This window comes from Ornithodoros turicata, chromosome 4 (assembly GCF_037126465.1).
Source record: "Ornithodoros turicata isolate Travis chromosome 4, ASM3712646v1, whole genome shotgun sequence".
Classification (NCBI taxonomy): domain Eukaryota; kingdom Metazoa; phylum Arthropoda; class Arachnida; order Ixodida; family Argasidae; genus Ornithodoros; species Ornithodoros turicata.
The window spans coordinates 15,006,948-15,024,734 of record NC_088204.1 but is presented as its reverse complement, the minus strand read 5'-3'; the positions used below and the strand labels follow the sequence as shown (position 1 = coordinate 15,024,734).

The following is a 17,787-nucleotide window of genomic DNA, read 5'->3' as shown; positions in this document are numbered from 1 at the left end:
TACTGCTGCCTTTTTTTGCCGATGTACTTATGAGGCTCCTGAAATCCTCAGTGGTTTCCTGAGGTGCACTTTGTGATCAATTAGGACTGTATAATATTATGGTTACTATATATGATGTTGACACCAGCTGATCGTAGTTTTCTTCTCTATGATTGCATTACTGACTGGTGTTCATTAACTATTCCTCTTTGTCACAGTCTTTGACCAGCCACGTTGTCTGTAAATACAAACCTATGAGAAAGAAAAAAAGGAACATATTGTCGCTGTGTGCGATTTGATATCATAGGCGCTTTCGATTTGCTATCATAGGCATACACTGTACTTGTGGAATGATCTGCCACAAATAATCTTTAATAAAAAGTTTATCCACGAGTAAGGCCTTCGGTTTTCTGCGGCACCAACTCGTAAATTCCGCGATTTTCCGTGGCAAGCAGTCAACGGCTGCTTGAAACAGGAAACACCTTATTTTCTTGGATAATGTGAAAAAAAAAAAAACATTACAAAGTTACAATTTAGCACTGTTATGACTCAGCATTACATACATGATATCAGAGTTCGAGGTAACTCCTTACAAGTAACTCGTTACTGTAACTAAGTTCCTTTCTTTGGTAACTTGTAACGTAACTCGGTACTTTTGCGCCGTGGTAACTTTCAGAGGAACTCGTTCCTTTTTTTGGTAACTTTGCCAAAGTAACTTAAGTTAAGTTCCAAGTTACTTTTAACTCGCTTTTCACTCACGTCCACACATTTTCTTGCTTTCTCTCCGGTTCCTTCATGGCATATTTTGCCATAAAACGTGATATTCAATGAGTGACAGTATTTTATTCAGGAAGTAAGAATTGCTACCATTGAAATAAAGCTGAACCATTGTGCGCTCACAGGGGGTAAGATGCAAAGCGTTCGAATAGACCTCTACCAGAGAAACGTCATCATGACATATTGGTAGACAGACAAACCGAACAAAGCGGAAGGACGGCTGGGTTCCATGAACGGGCAGTTGTTCGCTGTCTCCCATTGAAAGAAAAGTAGGACCGAGGGTCTCGTCCATTCAAGGGATCATGTCGTAATCCCCTCAAGACTGTGGCTTTCGGGCGCGACCTTGTTCACCTCTAGCTCCGAGCGTAGTTCAATTCTACCAAATTTTGGCGCTGTCGAACACTATGACGTCATTTATTTACAAAGAGGGAGAGGTCTATTGTTGGGCATAAAGGAAAACGATCTAAGCGTGTTGCACTCCTCCGCAGGCAACTCAAGGTCTAACTCAACTGCTCGCGCGCTGCACCTGCGTAATGCTATTTTGTGTCCGAAGTAACTTGGAAGTAACTTGTTCTTTTTGTTAAGTAACTCAGTAACTGCGAGTTAGATTTCATGCTGAAGAACTTCGTTATTACCTTAGTTACATTTAGCACGCGGTAACTTAACTTGTAACGAGTTCTTTTTGACGGGTAACTTCTCAATCTATGCATGATATCTTGTGTTCTCTTATGATGCGGTCTGTCGCTTGCCATCATTTTACAGCTTCTACAGTTTATAGGAACTTCATAGGAAGGAGTTTACAATACGCACCCTGGGGCAGTTACATCTTTAGAACACCCTTTTTGTTCCTGGGCTATAGGCGTTATGTTAGAGTCTTAACTTCTTGAAGGCAAACTCCCAGACATCAAATCGAAATCCCCCACTGCCACTGCACATGGGAGGGACGCCGCCCCTTCCTCAGGCGAAGTATGCACAATAAACTTGGGCTAACATTATCCTAAGCTAAACTACAGCCTGTCTGTGTTTGTCCTGAAGCATGTACAATTACGTAAAGCAGGCTTCACCTCATTAAGGGAAGCGTAAGGTGAAGCCAACTTTCGGGAGGTGTCGTTCGTATTCGGCGAATAGTCGAATATCCGCACATCCTTAAAAAAGGATTTCGTGAAATTATGTGCCAAACGAAGGATTCTCAAACTCTCAAAAATGCCAAAATGGATTCGAAGGCAAACTCAAATTATGAATCCCACAAACTTTCCTGTGCTTTATTGGGAAGAGTATCACCGCAATCCCTGAAACTGACTTTAATTAGAAAGTATTGTAATTAAAAGTGTTATTATTAAAACTTTGGTTATTTAAATTATTTTCTTTATCTTGTGTGCATCTTCTTACAGGTGTTTCATTCTGGATGACCATGGCTACCTGATTGCACACCCAAGTTTAACAGAACCCACCGGTCGAGGGCCAGTTGAACAACAACATGTGACTCACAAGGAGCCACTGGTTCTAAATGACATGCTGAATCACAAGGACCTTGTGAGAAAGAAAGTGTGCAACAGTTACAGTGACAGAACTATCCAAAGGTTATACAAGGTAAGGTTCTGCACTAATCACATTTTGTTACTGCTACTCTTATACTACTAACCATTTGTGTAGAACTTGCTCTTTCATATGATATCAACTGATTTTAGCCTGTTTTTAGCCTGACGGGTTTACCCCGATATAAAAGACGATTTTTGCCCTTCAATTTTCAAAAAAACTTTTTAAAAGTTTTTTTGACAGTTAAACCATGCATGAAATCTGTTCTAACAGTTTTATTCTTAATTTTGCAGTTTAATACAAGTCTAGAGGGAATTCTTTCTAATTCCGTACATGCAGAGCATTGCGCAAGGTACCAGGTAGGTGTGCTACACTTTTGTTTACCATGTATGCTAATGTATGGTGTTCTATCATGTAACAATTGCACTTGTACCTACAACACCAGTCATTGCATGAGAGGGTACTTCAGAATATGTTTTTACAAATTCCATTAATCATTCTGTGGTTATGCACTGCGCACTGTTTACCAGGATGAAAAGCTTTTCAGTTAGTCAACATATTTCCAATTTCATGCTCTATGTTTCTCTGGTGAACACATGTGTGTTAACACAGTTGTGGTTTAGCAGAGAAGTAATAGTTGTAGATGCTGCTTTTGTGGCAGAACAAACTTGTCAGGCCTGTACGAGCATACAGTTAGCAACACGGTTGAAACCTTTGTCCGCCTTGAAGGTCACTGTTATTGTGCCACAAAAATATGGAAGTAGAAAATGCTTGGTGCGCAGTCTACCAATGGTCATTAACACACCATGTGTCGTCCAATGTGTCATGAATGATGTTGCAGTAGATTCGAAAATTGAGTCCTTAAACAAGCTCTCATGGTGTCTTTAGTGAAGTCACTTATATACTATAGCCAGACATTGTGCAACCAAATTTGTCCTGTGTATTCCAGATTACAGCAATTTCGGGCACCAACGCTTTTCTTGGCATCGTGAACCACACCTGCAACACTGTTCGAGCATTCTGTCCGTGCAGCATGGTAAGAAATATGGCAAATTTTATCCCCTCTCCCAGCATTTGCTGGAGCGCAGTTCAATGATGAAAAGTTTGGTACGGTCTTGCATGCAGTCTTGGTGACGGAAAATTTCTTTTTCCTTTCACGCAGACGGACCGTTTGTGCCTAAATTGCCAACGCATGGAGCAGACAGAGTGTGAATGTCCCTGTGAGTGTCCCTTGCAAGTTAGTCTCTGCACGGGAGAGCTAGTGGAAGATGACGAAAGGCAAGTAATGCTGCAAAGGGAACTTGCAGCTTGGAACTTTCTCTCATCTCTAGTACTGCTATAGTTTCGGTTGTTGTTAGACATAACGACTAGAGCTGTGCGAATAGCAAAATTTCCATTGCGAATAGTTTACGAATATTTCACTTGCACTGCGAATCGAATGCGATTAATTTTTCCAGATGGTGAATCAAATTCAAATAATCAGAAAAGGCCCAATTCGAATCACTTTTAAATACCTCATGATGAAATATTTTGTGGTGGTGTGCTCATTTGATGAAGTTCTGCTTCAAACTTGTTAGCCTTTTCACCAAGCGTAACATATTGTGAGGGAAGTGTCCCTCTGTGCTGCGTATTATAGACTGCATTAGTGGGATGAACTGCGTTCAGAGTTAGTCAACACGTTCCATGCAGCCTGCTTTGTGTGCATCTCCCCGTTTCTATGTTTACATTGTGAATTTCCTGTACTTTTTTTTTAGAAACTGCACATATTTCCATCTGTTACTGAACATAAGTTTGGAATACATTTACTGGAACATGCAGTGCCAAGAGTACAGTGTTGACCATGTGCTCACAGAAGTTGTAGACTTTGGTGACAGAATGTTGTAAACATTGTAAAGCGGGCTTCACCTAACACTCGAGTGTAATCAGGTGAAGCTGACTTGCAGAATGCACAAAAAAAAGAAAAAAGAAAAACAGTGGCGGTAACATGAAGTGGTCTTCGCTTAATCCTTGGATGTAAGGAGACAAAACTCACATGCACAATGGCCCTAGTGATACCATACTTCGCTTCAGTAGTATTAAAAAAATATTGGAAAATTTTGAATACTGAAACTAAGTTGTGAATAGCATTCGAATAGCATCAGATATTCATTTCATATTCTAAATGTCGAATATTCGCACAGCCCTACTTCTATAGTTTGGGCAATGGTTAGACGTATCAACCTTTACACCTCTTTGCAGAAGTGCTAACTGCCCCAGGATCACAGAGAACCCTCCTCTCCCTCAGCTGGAGATGACACACTTGGAATTATTAGACAAGTGCTTCAACAGTGAGTGCGGCAGCCGTCAAACAGAGAGGTGGGTTTCGGCTCGTAGGCGACACACTGTCCTTGGCCAGAAACGTACTTACATATGTTCTGTTTCGTCATCCAGGGACTGTTTCGGCGTGCTCGGTTGTGAATGGTGCGAGCTCGACATGGACGGAATCACGCCCCTGAAGACGCCCTTCTGTCACGAGCAGCACAAGTGCTTCGGGGGCATCCTTGGAGCACGCACACCTTATGCGGACGAAATAATAGGTAAGATTTTCTAGCAAAATGAGCTTTCCTGTGGTTGAGACTTATCCGCATGTACCGTACGTATTAAGACAGATGCGTAAAACACGACGCCCGTACATTTTAGGCGAGCCATCGGAAGAGCTGCTAACAGCCAAAAGCACTGCTCTGGGGCCCGTAGCGGGTGTCTTGATAGGCTGCTTTCTACTCATGGCCGTCATGGTGTACTGCTATAGAAATCGTGTGGGCCGCAACACGTCTGCCCACTACGGCATGGCCTCACGATGTGGGCCACTACCCATGGCGCATCTCTACAATGAATCTGATGATGCAGATGGACATGGTGCTTCCAGCCCTGGTACGTAGACCAAATACTAATTTTTTTTTTTTTTTTGCGTACTGAATAATCGTTTTTACTCATCTTTCTCAATTTCTCATTCTCTGCAGTGGTGCCGCTCAACCTTCAGCTCGGCGGCAACAGCTACGAGAACCGTGCGGTTGTGTCTCCGTACCGCGTCAACACGGGATACCGACGTCCCGCTGGCGGGGATAGCGACCACGGATACAGTACAATGACTCCGCACGAGGACTCTGAACATTTACAGTATTTTGAGCCTCTGTTGTTGAGCAAGGACAAAGGAAGGGCTCCTCTGCCTCAGCCGTCGTTCAGCAGCAGGGCGTCGTCCCCCATTCACCCGTTGAGTTGGAATTCACCTTCGGCACCTGATCCCTCACAGACTTACATACCTCAGTCACCACAGAGAAATGTGTTCCAAGCCAGCGTGCAGGTCCATGCAGTGGGAACACGTTAGCCAGAACTTCGACGAGGCGAATGTGTTGTGCAATGAAAGTGTCTCGTACACGGACTTTAGGAAAGACTGGCGATACAAGCCTGCAAGTTCCAGTCTGGTGCTGGAATCGTCTGTCCTTGCATCGTTGCAAGCTGGCACATAGCGGGCACAGGAGTCAGGGCCTCTGCTGCAAAATGAATCCTAGGGTAGGACAGTATAGTTACGCCGCTGCGGTTCCACAGACATGGCAGCAAGGGGTCAGAAAGAGAACTGAAGTACTCCTTTTGGTAACTGCATAGAATATGAATGACCATAGCTAAAAAGAGCGTGATTGCGTATTACCAGTATTGTGCAAGCAGGAGTTCCTAGAGGTAATCTCTTGAGGTGAATATCTCCGCAAGAGGACCATGCAAACGTATAACAGTACCGCCACTTTATTTTCTTTAATCAACAAATTGTCGTCGTAACTTGCTATGCAAGTTACTATATACTCTGGTTCTCAGCAGTGTACAGGGTGATCAAAGCATAATATGTATGCGTCCCGAGCCTACTTGTCATGGTTCCTCAAAAAGACTGCCACTTTCCGTGGCACGATAGAATTTATAGAAGTTAATAATTTGAGGGGGGGGGGGGGGGGTAAAAACGAGTTTTGCTGGGTGTAAGACAACACTCTAACTGAGATCTTTCAGAATATTTAGGTCTAGACAGCTATTTTTTGTGTTTGTCGATATAGTCCAGAATGAAGAGGCTTTGAAACAGATTTTAATTTTTAACATACCAGCACGAGGAGAAAGCACTTTTTGCTCTGCTCATATGTTACGTCATGTATACAGGAGAACCGAATCGCTGTGGTGCAGCACTTTGCTCGAAGCACCATATATAAGGAGGATTTTCTTTAACCAGGCATTTTACACTGTTGTACATATCCATGTATCATAACATTATACATACTACGCAGTATCGTCGTTTCACCCGTCAGCAAGATAGTAGTCATTTCCTTCGTGTAAATATGCAAGATACCTCAGGTTCTTGTGCAGCCATTGCAATGGAGTTGTGCTGCACTAGAGATATATACATGTTTCTGTCCCGTCGTCATAACTTATTATTTGGATGAAATTGTGTGCCATCGACCTCTCTTTTTGTGGAGTGAGAGTTGTAAGTTATGTGAATAATGTCGTGTGTGCATGTGCTGCAGGTTCTGCAATGTATGTTTGAATTAATTTAACACCTTCGCCAAGTGACTTTTACTGTGCGCATTATATTTAAAACCTTATGCACTCGTTAACTTACAACATTAATACGCTGTGAATGTAGATGGGCTATGCAAAATGTTGTTCACTGTTATTCTTGCAGTGGCGTGGCAGGACGTGTTTTCAAAATGGCTTTATTCCAAACTGATAAATGCCTTTTGTTAGACTATGCACAATGTTTGCCAAATTTTTATGCAATCGTGCCTTTGATACATGTTTGAAATGATTGTGGAAGCTCCCCCACTTAAGCCTGCTGCACGTTCCAGATATCCAGATATCGCCTCATGTAGTGACGTAAGTGAGATCATGTGTCGATGGATGATTAAAATTATGTTCCTACTGCAGCTGACACACATGTACGGACATGACTCTCTGCAAGGTATTCACGTTCACATAATACTTTTATTTTATTTCAGTGCACCTACATTGACTGGCTTTACACTTTAGGCCAACAATGTCCCGAAATGACATAGGTCCACTTGATCACACAGTGCTGCTAAGTTGCTTTTTGGCATTTGTACAGTTTAAACCAGAAGCAGCAGCTCATATGGCAACGCTGTTACAGTCTCTTATAACATAAGGCACGGAAAGTGGACAGCACAAAAGGCACCACTCTGTCAATACTTTGCAATATTGACTAAACACGTTTCCCTACAAAGCACATACGCATGACGGTAACATCACCGGAACGTTATAAATGCATGGCATCGGCCCGATTCCTCGGGATGAAATATGGCCTGCAGGTCAGAGATGACAAGTGTGACGATGACCCCTATCTGCCGTCTGGAAGGATTTGTCTGGACGCTCCATATGGTGTCATACCAGCTTGCGACGCACCTTTGTTTGTTCCTGATTGAAGGCCGATGATAGTTTTGCCCATCTCGAGCTTCTCCTTCGGGAATAACCGCTTGTTCTCGTCTGCAACTTTCACCCCAATCGTCGGCCCGTCAAATCCTTTTTTCTGTGCCTACAAGAATTGTCTTTAGTGTTCACTTCGCTTTAACGCCTAAGCAGTGCTGCTTACCAATCCCCCTAGCGCGAACATGCAATTCACCACCTGCAATGTACAAGAGAGATCAGTACCTGTGGACATATTTACAAAGCGATCTCAATCAGACACAAAAACGCCCCATCACGTTAATGAAACCTCGTGAATCGAAGGAAGGGAAATAACTTTTGACAGGATTCGAGTTATAGGATAAAAGGCTCAGTGTAAAGTGAAGGAACATCTACTTTGGCATACCATGTACAGGTTTTTCCTTTCGTAGAGGTCATTTACTTGAAACAGGTCATGTGATTTTAGTCCGTATTTCTCACATGCTCGAAGGAAGACTTCTAGGTTCTCCCTCTGGAACAAACATATATCAATTGAATATGCATTGGTGATTGGTCATGCAAAGACTGCACAGTTGCTTGTGTCTGGGGCAATTGCATCAGGATCTTAACAATTACACTGCAAAAAGCTTAGCTTTAGTATGATTAAAAAGCCTGGTAGGACCATGTTACCTGTTTGAAAGGTGCTTGCATAGTGTTTATTTTGGTAACTGAACCTGGTTGTAGAATGTTAATCAGTCTGGAAACAATGAAAGTTTAGCCAATCAGATTCGAGCAAAAAATAAGTAGCAGAAGTTTGTGCAAACTTTTGGTTGTGACAGAATGCAGGTACAGGATACTGGGTGAAAGTTATGCTATAGTTATGCTGTCTGTCATATTCCAGTTAGCACTCGCTGGTGCAACAACTTTCCTGTGAGTAATTTTATTTTCGTGTCAGGAGCAGATAGTGCAGCAAAAGGCACCGGGGTGAGGTGAGTGATGTCAAAAGTTACTACTGTTTCGGTTAACGTGCAAAGGAAGTGACAGTAGGGTACAATGCAAGCCTTATCATACGTGCAAAGGGTAATCCCGTCTTTGAGCACATCTGCGAAATCCAGTTGATCTTGGTATCCCTTGGCTGGGTTTTGCGGCTCTAGAGGCATCTTCGTCACAGCCTTAATCCATTCGAGCGCTTCAATAGCTCGGTTCATATCGAACTTTGCTTGTGCCTAATGCAGAAGTTGATTGCAGAAAAATCAGCTGGAGATAATCAGGTATCAGCACTTTACACATGTCAGAATTAAATTACAAAAAAAAAAAAAAAAAAAAAAAGGGCCTCAGTTGATACATTCATATCGGACGAAATTCGCCAGTTTCCGGCGAAGCATCCGGAGAGGTAAAACATCATTTACTGCCACAGGAACAAATCGCTCTGGGAGTATTTTGGATAACCACATGGCCATTTATGAGCCGACTCAAGCGTGAAGAGATCGGAGAGGGGTCAAAATCAACCGGTCATACTAGCAAGGTGAAGAGGCGCGGTACTGCCTCTAGAACTTACCTTGAGGAAACATTCCCTGCTAAGTCCATAGGCTGGTCCTTGGTACGCGGCCATTTTTAAAATTGGTTAAATTAATGCACACCTCGTTAATGCGCGTTACTTTGGGCAAGTTTGTGGGTGACCCGAAATTCTGATCCTGGGCGTATGCAATCGAAGATGGCGACGAGGCGCAACAGACCAATCGCTGAAGTTGTCGGGATACGTTGGCCAATGGGAGCTCACTTTACGTCCAGACAGGAATGTATACGTCACCGGTGCAACAAGTGGTTTTCGGAGCGGCAAAAGTTGCGGCAGTCGCGAGCTTTCGAATTTGCGTATTTGGGTTGCGCGCTCGCATGTGAGTAAATGCTGTATGATTTCTTGTGTGAACGCAATTTTTTGTTTTGCATTCAACAATGCGCGTTGAGCTGGTGGGCCGTTTGACGTTTGACATGGAAAGAAGTCCATGCGCACGTACCTTCTACGAGCTTGCACCACTTCCTTGCGATTTTTCTCTTTCCGCTGTCGTCGTCGTCCGTGTTCCCTCAAACGAATTATTTGTCTTCGTGACGGAATACCACAAAATGAAGTGTTTTTATTATTTTATTTATTATTATTATTATTTTCGTGTACTCACTCTGAAATAGTATCCCTGCTGCCTTCGAGACCTGCGGTTACCCGAGATACCCGCACAGTTTTGCGATTTGCGGGCAGAAATTCAATGTCGTTGTGGGTAAAATGCAGGTGTCCCGCAATGCGTCCTCGGACAGTGCGGGTAAATCCGCATTACCTGCAGCACTAACCTTTTGCGACCCTAACTTATTCATTAATTTTGTCATTTTCCCCAGGCTTCCTCGAGAAAAATACCCGTAAAAAACAGTAAACTTTTTTTTTTCACATAACGCACGAATTCAGTGTCGCTGTTGGTTGCGGGTAATTGCGGGTTTACCCGCATAAGACGTCGCGGATTGCGGGTGGCACATCTGCGGTTGCAGTGCGGGTACGAATTTCCTTACTCGCGCACACCTCTATAATTTATGTTTGCTTTCTTTTTTGTAATGTACGCAGAACAACAGGCGTACGTACACTACGGTTATGCTAACATCTGCTGATTAACAGAAGTGATGTTGATGATGTGAAACTGTAGCCAGTTTGATGTTGATTATCTGAGAACTTTCTCTGAGTGACAAAACAGCTTTCGCATGTTCGCCGAAAGGGAGACTGCTGTGGCTCAATTTGTAAAGGGCGAACATGTCAACCCTTGTGGCCTCGACGCTTGTCGTACAGCTGTGGAAAGGGAAAGTCACGCGTCGCTTTCATTACATATAACGGGAGCTTTGTACTCTGACTTCGGAGGGTCGCGCCTTGTTGTCATTGCATCCTGAAATAAACGAAAGAAATACAATATTCCCACGAAGCACAGCTTGTGTGCTAGACAGTCATGCACCGCGCATGCGAACAAAATCGCGTTTAGTGTGCTCTGTCCCAAGTAGCACAATGTACTGAAAGTCGAGTGCAATATGGGTGGACGGGTAGGTGGAAGGCCTTGAACACACATACCGTCCACCCCTATTGTACTCGACTTTCAGTACATTGTGCTGCTTGGGGTGTTGGCCGGCAGAGGATGGAAGGCGAGATGTCGACGGAAGAGGGTGAGGAGGAAAGCACGTGACAAGAAGATATCGCGGAAGAAGTGACCAAGGGTCAGTGGCGTAGCCAGACCTCCAAGGTAGGGGGGGCTCGATACGAAACCCCCCCCCCCCCCCCCGCTGATCATGTGTGCGGCAACACACACATACTTGTGCACACTGCAGAGTGCGAATGAAAAAAAAAAAAAGAGTTGATTGGACGTTCACAATACGATTACATGTATAGGCTGCCATGACCAATGAGGTGGTGTCATGAGATTCGAAGTATGTTGAAAAGCTCATACATTGAAAACCATTCAAGAGTGCTGCTTAGATAGACGCCTTGATCTGCAAGAACTTTTGCGAGCGTCACACTGCCCCCCCTCCCCCCAATATATTACGTTCTCATCGGATTGGCATGATTTGCGTGGGTCGGTCCGTGGCAGGTAGGGGGGGGCTCGAGCCCCCCCTAGCCCCCCCGTGGCTACGCCACTGCCAAGGGTATCGGTATGACGATGGAAGTGTTGTCAGAAAACGCGAAGGAAGTGCGGAGCGGAGGCGCTCAAAGCGATTCTAGGTGCTAGCAGACGACACAATCAGACCACCCACAGGAGAAATGAATATTCTGTGCCAAGCAGACAGAATTTTCCTGTGGCACAGGACATACGGGGTGGGGGGGGGGGGCGAGAAGACGTGACGTAAGTCTCGGATGCACATCTGCCGACATCCCGCCCGATGAAGCTGCACTGAAGCTCGCGGGTAGACGACAGCCCACACTCTATACCGCCACGTGCACGTACATCCTTTGACTTACCAGACTGTGATACCGAGACACTTGAGCAATTTATTGTACCGTTACTATGCAGTCTCTCAACGTCACAACCACGTGCTTCGTTCCTGGGACAGGCACACATCTTTGTAACGTCAGGTGAACCACGGTCTCATGTAAGAAAGGCCAACAAACAGTATATCGTCATGTTCACTGTAGCGATCACCACTACTCTAAACCGAATTCTTTCCCGTGCCATGGGACCTTTGCGTGCGAGAAGGTAGGCGAGGACCATAAGATGGGCTGCGGAGGCCAGGATGTAGTGCATTCGACTCGCATGCTGAAAAGATGACTCGTCGATCCCGGGAGAGACCAAGTAAACGAATGTAGTCCCTGTGGTACTATACACCACCACCAGGAGCAGAGCGAGGCTGATGGAAGAAAAGATGCAGACATCAAAGCCCCTGGCGTGGTGGTAGCGTACGATGTCCCAGGCGCAGAAGGTGCCCAAGATGACCTCGCACAGTTCGAGCGTCTTCACCGCTGCAGAATGCCGCGCTGGCCGCAGTGCCTTGCAAGAAGACATTTTTGTCGCATGGCGTTCCCGCCCGTCAACCTAAAACGGCATGACTGGAAGGGATTTTGGACGAACCGCTGCTCCTTGGTTCGCCGGGCTGCGTGGTCATGGTGATGGCGATGGGTTCGATGGTGGGGTGGTGGATGTGGATGTGTTTTGCGCTTTCTCAGTTTCGTTTGACGTTCAGTGCGCAAGTGTAATCGTGTGAAGTATTTATCACCAAGTAAGGTACTCGGTAAGTTACTGGCATATAAGACGCCTCCAACGGGACGCGAACAAGCAACAAATAGATCCTGATGATGACATATATATGTGGACGCGAACTTTTCTTCGTTCGTCTTATTAACCGCACACGAAATTTTTTATGTCTGGCATGTGTACAGAGGCGGAAGTTAGTTGAGACCATAGGCGAAGGAGCTTTCAATCATCTGGGGTGGGCTGGGACGTGGCGTCCCCCTCTCTCATCGTCGACGCTTGCAGTTGGACGAAGTATATACACTATGCATTAAAAAGAAAAGAAAAAGAAACACTTAATTTTTGGTTGATCGAGCCATTATGCCCAAGAAACAAGCAAATGGCTTTGTCGACCTCTGCATATGTTTACAACATTGGTACAGGGGACTTATAGACAGGGGGATTTATGTATTGATTCGATACTCCGTACGTGTTGGCCGCCTTCGCCGGAATTATGAGACCTGTACTGATACAGAACAGATACAGTGCGACAAAAATTTCAAAGAGTTCAGCGTACAGACATTCGTTTCACGATAATTTCTTTGAGATCGATTTCATGTAACGTTTTGGCGTTTCAAAGTAAGGTAATTAATCTTGTTTTTAATACTTAGTTTGTTGATTAATTTGGTTAATTATAAGTAAAACTCCCTGAAGTAAATTCTACACCGAAAACCTAGCGGACCCATCCGGAGAGTTCCCCCTCTCCCCCAACCTTTTCTTTGGGTCAGCAGTTTTTATGCAAGGTGACAATGAAAGGACGTGCCAGATTTTTTACGGGTATTTCCCGCAGAAGTAGCCCGAGACAGCTTGCCCGCCCCGAAGGCAGCTCGTTCGGGTTTGACGCGGCGCGCAACTGTGCCGTGAATCATGTCCCACATTCCTCTGCAGCTGCTTGTCACAGCGCAGAGTAAATGGGATGACGCACATTGCTCTCGTACCGCTCTTAAATCGTCCACGAAAGGCAACCGAAGGAGATTGAACTTTGCACTATCTTGCAGATCACATGAAGCGCAGAAGCACAGGCTCAAAGGAGCGTGGATGGAGGGCTCGAAAACAAACAAAAAGTCACGAGGTGTATAAATTAGGATTACGAGCTCTGGGACACATATTCACACAAAGAGTACGGGTATTGCGCGCAAGAGAGCTTTCGTTTCTCGCGGGTTAGAAAAGCTGCTTCCCTTGGCTGCAGTCTGTGACGTCACGTTCTTATCCGTCCAATAGTGAGGCGCGCGCCATCTTTCCTTTACTTTTTTTTTTTTGTGTGTGGTTGTATTTGGCGCCGCCTCTCTCGCGTCTGGCGCAGAGCAGTCAGCCGACCGGTCGCCTTGCGCTTTCGCTCCAGCAGACGATTTTCAACAGCTAATAAAAGTGTTCGTATGATCTGACGTCACGACGTAAATTCGCCTCGCTCAAAGACGCGCCTAGACGAATTTTTGAAAGGACTCGCAAAACTTTACATTTTCGGAATCTAAAAAACAACAACAAAAAAGCAGGTTACGTCACCAGGGGCGCGTAGTTCACGTCTCTACCGTGTCGTCTTTCGTCTTGGTCGTCTTGACAACGGAGCGGTCACGCGGCACGCATCGTCTCCCGCGCCGAAAGTCGGGTTGTTCGCGACTTTACGACAGTCTCGTCGTGACCATATGGTCGTCGTGAGGGAGGGACGAAAACATTCTCGTCTTTCGGTTCCCGCTTGGTCACTGCGAGTACGGTGCTGCGGCCAAACATGGCAGATGTCTGCTATGCCGTCTTTGCTGGCAAGCATGCTGTGTTTGCTATCGTAGTATCGTAGTATCAACAACTTCATTAAATACGCTTCGGTCCCTGTTTGCTCGAAGCCTTCGTCGATGCCTCGGAGTTCCAAGAATGGCTGAAACACGACAAGTACTGGCTGAAGCTGGTGAGCTCCCGCTCGAAGTTCTCCGTGAACGGGAAACGGCTCGGCACTACCTCCGTTTGCGTGCTCACATTCCCCGCCACCCGCTACTCAGGAAAATTCGATACCGCCCTGGAAGCGACTTCTACCGAGTAGCGCAGAGGACACGCCAGACTCTCACTGGCTTCATAACTAAGGACACTATACCGCCGGAAGCCCCCTGGTCTCTCCCGGTACCGCCCACGTTTGTACGCCTCCCAAACCTTCTGCAAAGAAGAGATCAGGTCCCCCCTCAAGTCCTCCGAGCCCATTTTCATGCTCTGGTAGACGAGAAGTTTTCTACGTTTACGGCAGCATATACTGATGGCGCATCCCGAAACAACAAGTCCGCCTCAGCCTTCGTCATTCCATCCGAAGGCGTCGTGCACGGAAGACGCCTTTCACATCCAACCTCCTCCACAGCTGCGGAACTCTATGCCATCCTTTTCTTTCTACAACACATCGCTGATTTTCCACCCCGGGAATGGGCAGTCTTTACAGACTCCAAATCTGCACTTCAAGCAATTGAAACTTCCGGCATACGAGGCCCATCCGCACCCCTAGTCACCGACGTGTTAATGGCTTACCACACTATCTACGCCGCAGGCCACAGGCTCGTTCTCCAGTGGGTTCCAGCCCATTGTGGTGTCGTGGGGAACGAGCAGGCCGACAGCGCCGCAGAAGCAGCACTCTCGTCTCGGAACCGGACCCGTATTGTTCTGCTCAGAGGAGACCGCCGTTCAATTCTGCGACGTCTAGTGACACCCCTGGCTTCCCGCCAACGGACAACCGACATTCTTCCCCCCTCTATGTTGAACAGAGTTGATCCCATGCTCGCTTTCCGCATGCCACGAAACACATCTCGTCAGGATGCTGCATTAATCCACCGCATGCGCCTCGATGTGGCCTTTACAGCTCAGTGGCGTTACCGCTTGAGACAAATTGATTCTCCCACCTGTTGCCACTGTGGTGCTCTTGAGGATCTGGAGCACATTCTTCTTCATTGCCCTCACTACGAACCTTCCCGAATCACACTCTCCGAGTCTCTTCGTCAGCTGGACTCTGGCCCTTTCTCCCTACCGAAATTGCTTGGTCCCTGGCCCAATCCAGCCCAGCAACGCTCTGCGCTCAAAGCTCTTCTGACATTTCTGGACACCATCGGACTTCGATCGTTATTGTAAAGGGGCTCGTTATTTTATTCCCCCCATTCCACCAAGCACTGGGGTAGAGTATCGCCTGTTGCGATGAAACTCCCCACTCTCCAAGACCGAAAATAAAGTTGTTGTTGTTGTTGCTATCGTAGAGGAATAAGCGAGCGCGTAGCATCCTGCGAATTCCGTAGACTTCGAGATGCGTTCAGTAGTGCAGTGGAGTCTGCTTTTGAAAAAAAAACGTGTCACAAGGTTCCGAACTTGATGAAACTGATGTGTTTGTCCTGTTCGTGCAAGAGCTGTGTGAGCCAGCTATGTGCAGCATCCTGTGCAAAGAAAGGTGTGGTGATCAAATACTGATTTTTAGTATACTCTATATGTATGATTCTCTTGATCCTCCAAACTTGATTCTCCACGCTAAGAATAAAGATTGATGAGAACGCATGCGAGTACAGGACACATTGCAAACGCGTGAATAAATCTTAGTTAAATACGTGAAGTTGTAGCCCCGAGTCTTTGCCTCGGCGTAATGTTGATGTGGCCCTCAGTGCTCCATTTCTGCAATGTGTTAAATTTATTAACTGAACAGGTACATCAGAATTTTTTTGGCGTTGTATTCTAATAATTGCGTGCCATATAAATAAATAAGAAACATGTGTTTTAAATTCACTGGCGTTTGTAGTGCACAGCGAGAAAACACGCGGGTCTCTAAAGCTATTGCTTTCGGCTCAATGACAAGGGAGCCGCTGTCCCCCGAGGCTCTGAAAAGCGCGCGAACTTCCACAGACGGCAAGAGGCGATTTGGTCGGCGAAAGACGAAGAAATACCTCGTCTTTAGTCTGACGAGAGAGGCGAGGACGACGACTACTAAAGGCGATACGGGAGAGACGTGAACAACGCGCCCCAGAAGCTCTGGCGCCCGCCTCCTAGCAAAAGGGCGCGTCGTCGCTCTCCGCCCCACGTTGGAAGACTGCCAGTCAGCAGGCGTGGACAGCAGACGGAATTCGACCTTCGAGGAGCAATGTTGCCGGACGCGTGGGTAGATTGGGCACCCTATGACGTCACAGTTCTCAATTCAAAAGAATCTCGTACTTTTTGAAGAAGAAAAAAAAAAAAAAAAAAGGAACGCAAAAACGAATGACATGTTCACATCCAGTTTCGGTTTCTCGATAACGTAATCATTAGCTACCGCACCCTGGCGGATGTCACGAGGGTGTGCGCACGAGATAAACATGATTGACAACATCAACTTTATCTGAATGATGATCAGTGACGAGTTTCATTACCAGGGGCGATACTGTACCTCATTACTGGCAGTAATGTGGTGAAAAGATGATTGAGGACTGGTTTGATGGCAAAATGTAATCAGCAAGTTCGGTTCCCAATCGGTGGCAGAGCAGAAGTTACAGCATTGCAGGGGTGTGTGGATGCATCATCTATGGGGGTGTGTAGTAATGATATAAGAAAAATACCATATTTACTCCATTAATTGATGCATTTCCTGAACCCTAAAACATGGCATCAAGGAAGGGGTGTGTTAAAGTAGTAGTCATTTTTAACACAGTTTTCTTTCTATAGAACTGTTAAGCAGGCCAGTAAAATGCATCATGAGAAGTAATTCACCCCACAGAGTCATAATTATTGCAGAAATTGAATTTAAAGTACGCCGCAGAAAGCGACCGTGCGCAACGGCAGTGGAGAGCAGTACCAGCCATTGATCTGCCTGTGACCTTGCGCTGGCGCTGCACAGTCTGCGCTCACCGATTGGTTCAGTGGAATGTCTGGTACTCAGCTGTTCGGGGCTCTGAAAAAGCATTGCTCCTGGCCCGGGCATGATTCGGCCGCTCCTTCTATCCCCAATTCTCAGTGGGATCTGGCAAAACTGGTTTACGGCGGCAAAGAGACAGTGCGCTGAACCCCGCTGACCAGCGAGCCAGAACGTGAGGACTGTGTAATGTCGTCGGTGACGTGGCATCATGCTTCTTCTCCTTCTTATACCCAGAGTGGTGAGTTAAGGGTGAACGCACAGAGCTATGTTTATGCAAGTTTTTTTCTGGGAAACAAATTGCACACATTAAAACTTTTCGTCTATGCGGTAAATTGACACACGCACTTTCATCAGATGTCTTAATCTGAAAATTTTTTTAACGGTCCCCTGTACTCCTTTAATTGGATTCCACGTATATTCTGAAACATTCGAGTATGCCATCTTGAAACCACGTGCATTAATGAAAAAAAAAGAAAAAACCCTAAGTGCCCAAGTTGAAGGTGCATT

General features: G+C 45.8%; 3 protein-coding genes across 4 annotated transcripts in view; 2 read left to right on the top strand and 1 right to left on the bottom strand.

The window, feature by feature from the left end:
• The window catches only part of LOC135391145 (VWFA and cache domain-containing protein 1-like), a 33,082-nt gene extending 25,848 nt beyond the window's left edge, over window positions 1-7,234 (top strand). Inside the window, exons 20-27 of the mRNA XM_064621258.1 lie at window positions 2,148-2,346; window positions 2,586-2,651; window positions 3,242-3,328; window positions 3,455-3,570; window positions 4,531-4,647; window positions 4,723-4,868; window positions 4,972-5,202; window positions 5,292-7,234. Of these exons, the coding sequence (XP_064477328.1) occupies window positions 2,148-2,346; window positions 2,586-2,651; window positions 3,242-3,328; window positions 3,455-3,570; window positions 4,531-4,647; window positions 4,723-4,868; window positions 4,972-5,202; window positions 5,292-5,656 (1,327 nt within the window). The 3' untranslated portion in view covers window positions 5,657-7,234. The remainder of the gene's footprint in view (window positions 1-2,147; window positions 2,347-2,585; window positions 2,652-3,241; window positions 3,329-3,454; window positions 3,571-4,530; window positions 4,648-4,722; window positions 4,869-4,971; window positions 5,203-5,291) is intronic.
• Window positions 7,235-7,267: 33 nt separating this feature from the next.
• On the bottom strand, window positions 7,268-9,441 carry LOC135391153 (calponin-1-like). The gene is made up of 6 exons (XM_064621274.1): window positions 9,260-9,441; window positions 8,773-8,927; window positions 8,392-8,458; window positions 8,129-8,233; window positions 7,910-7,942; window positions 7,268-7,852 (listed from the first exon to the last, which is right to left on the bottom strand). The coding sequence occupies exons 1-6, from the start codon at window positions 9,311-9,313 to the stop codon at window positions 7,658-7,660; spliced, it is 609 nt and encodes a 202-aa protein (XP_064477344.1). The 5' UTR covers window positions 9,314-9,441; the 3' UTR covers window positions 7,268-7,657.
• Window positions 8,560-17,787, top strand: part of LOC135391151 (ribosome biogenesis protein BRX1 homolog) — a 55,469-nt gene continuing 46,241 nt past the window's right edge. Inside the window, exon 1 of one of the 2 annotated variants that reach the window (XM_064621272.1) lies at window positions 8,560-8,690. The gene's annotated coding sequence lies outside the window, so the exon portion shown is untranslated. Of the gene's footprint in view, window positions 8,691-9,538; window positions 9,597-17,787 lie in introns of those variants that run through there. The other variant, XM_064621273.1, reaches the window with a different exon arrangement.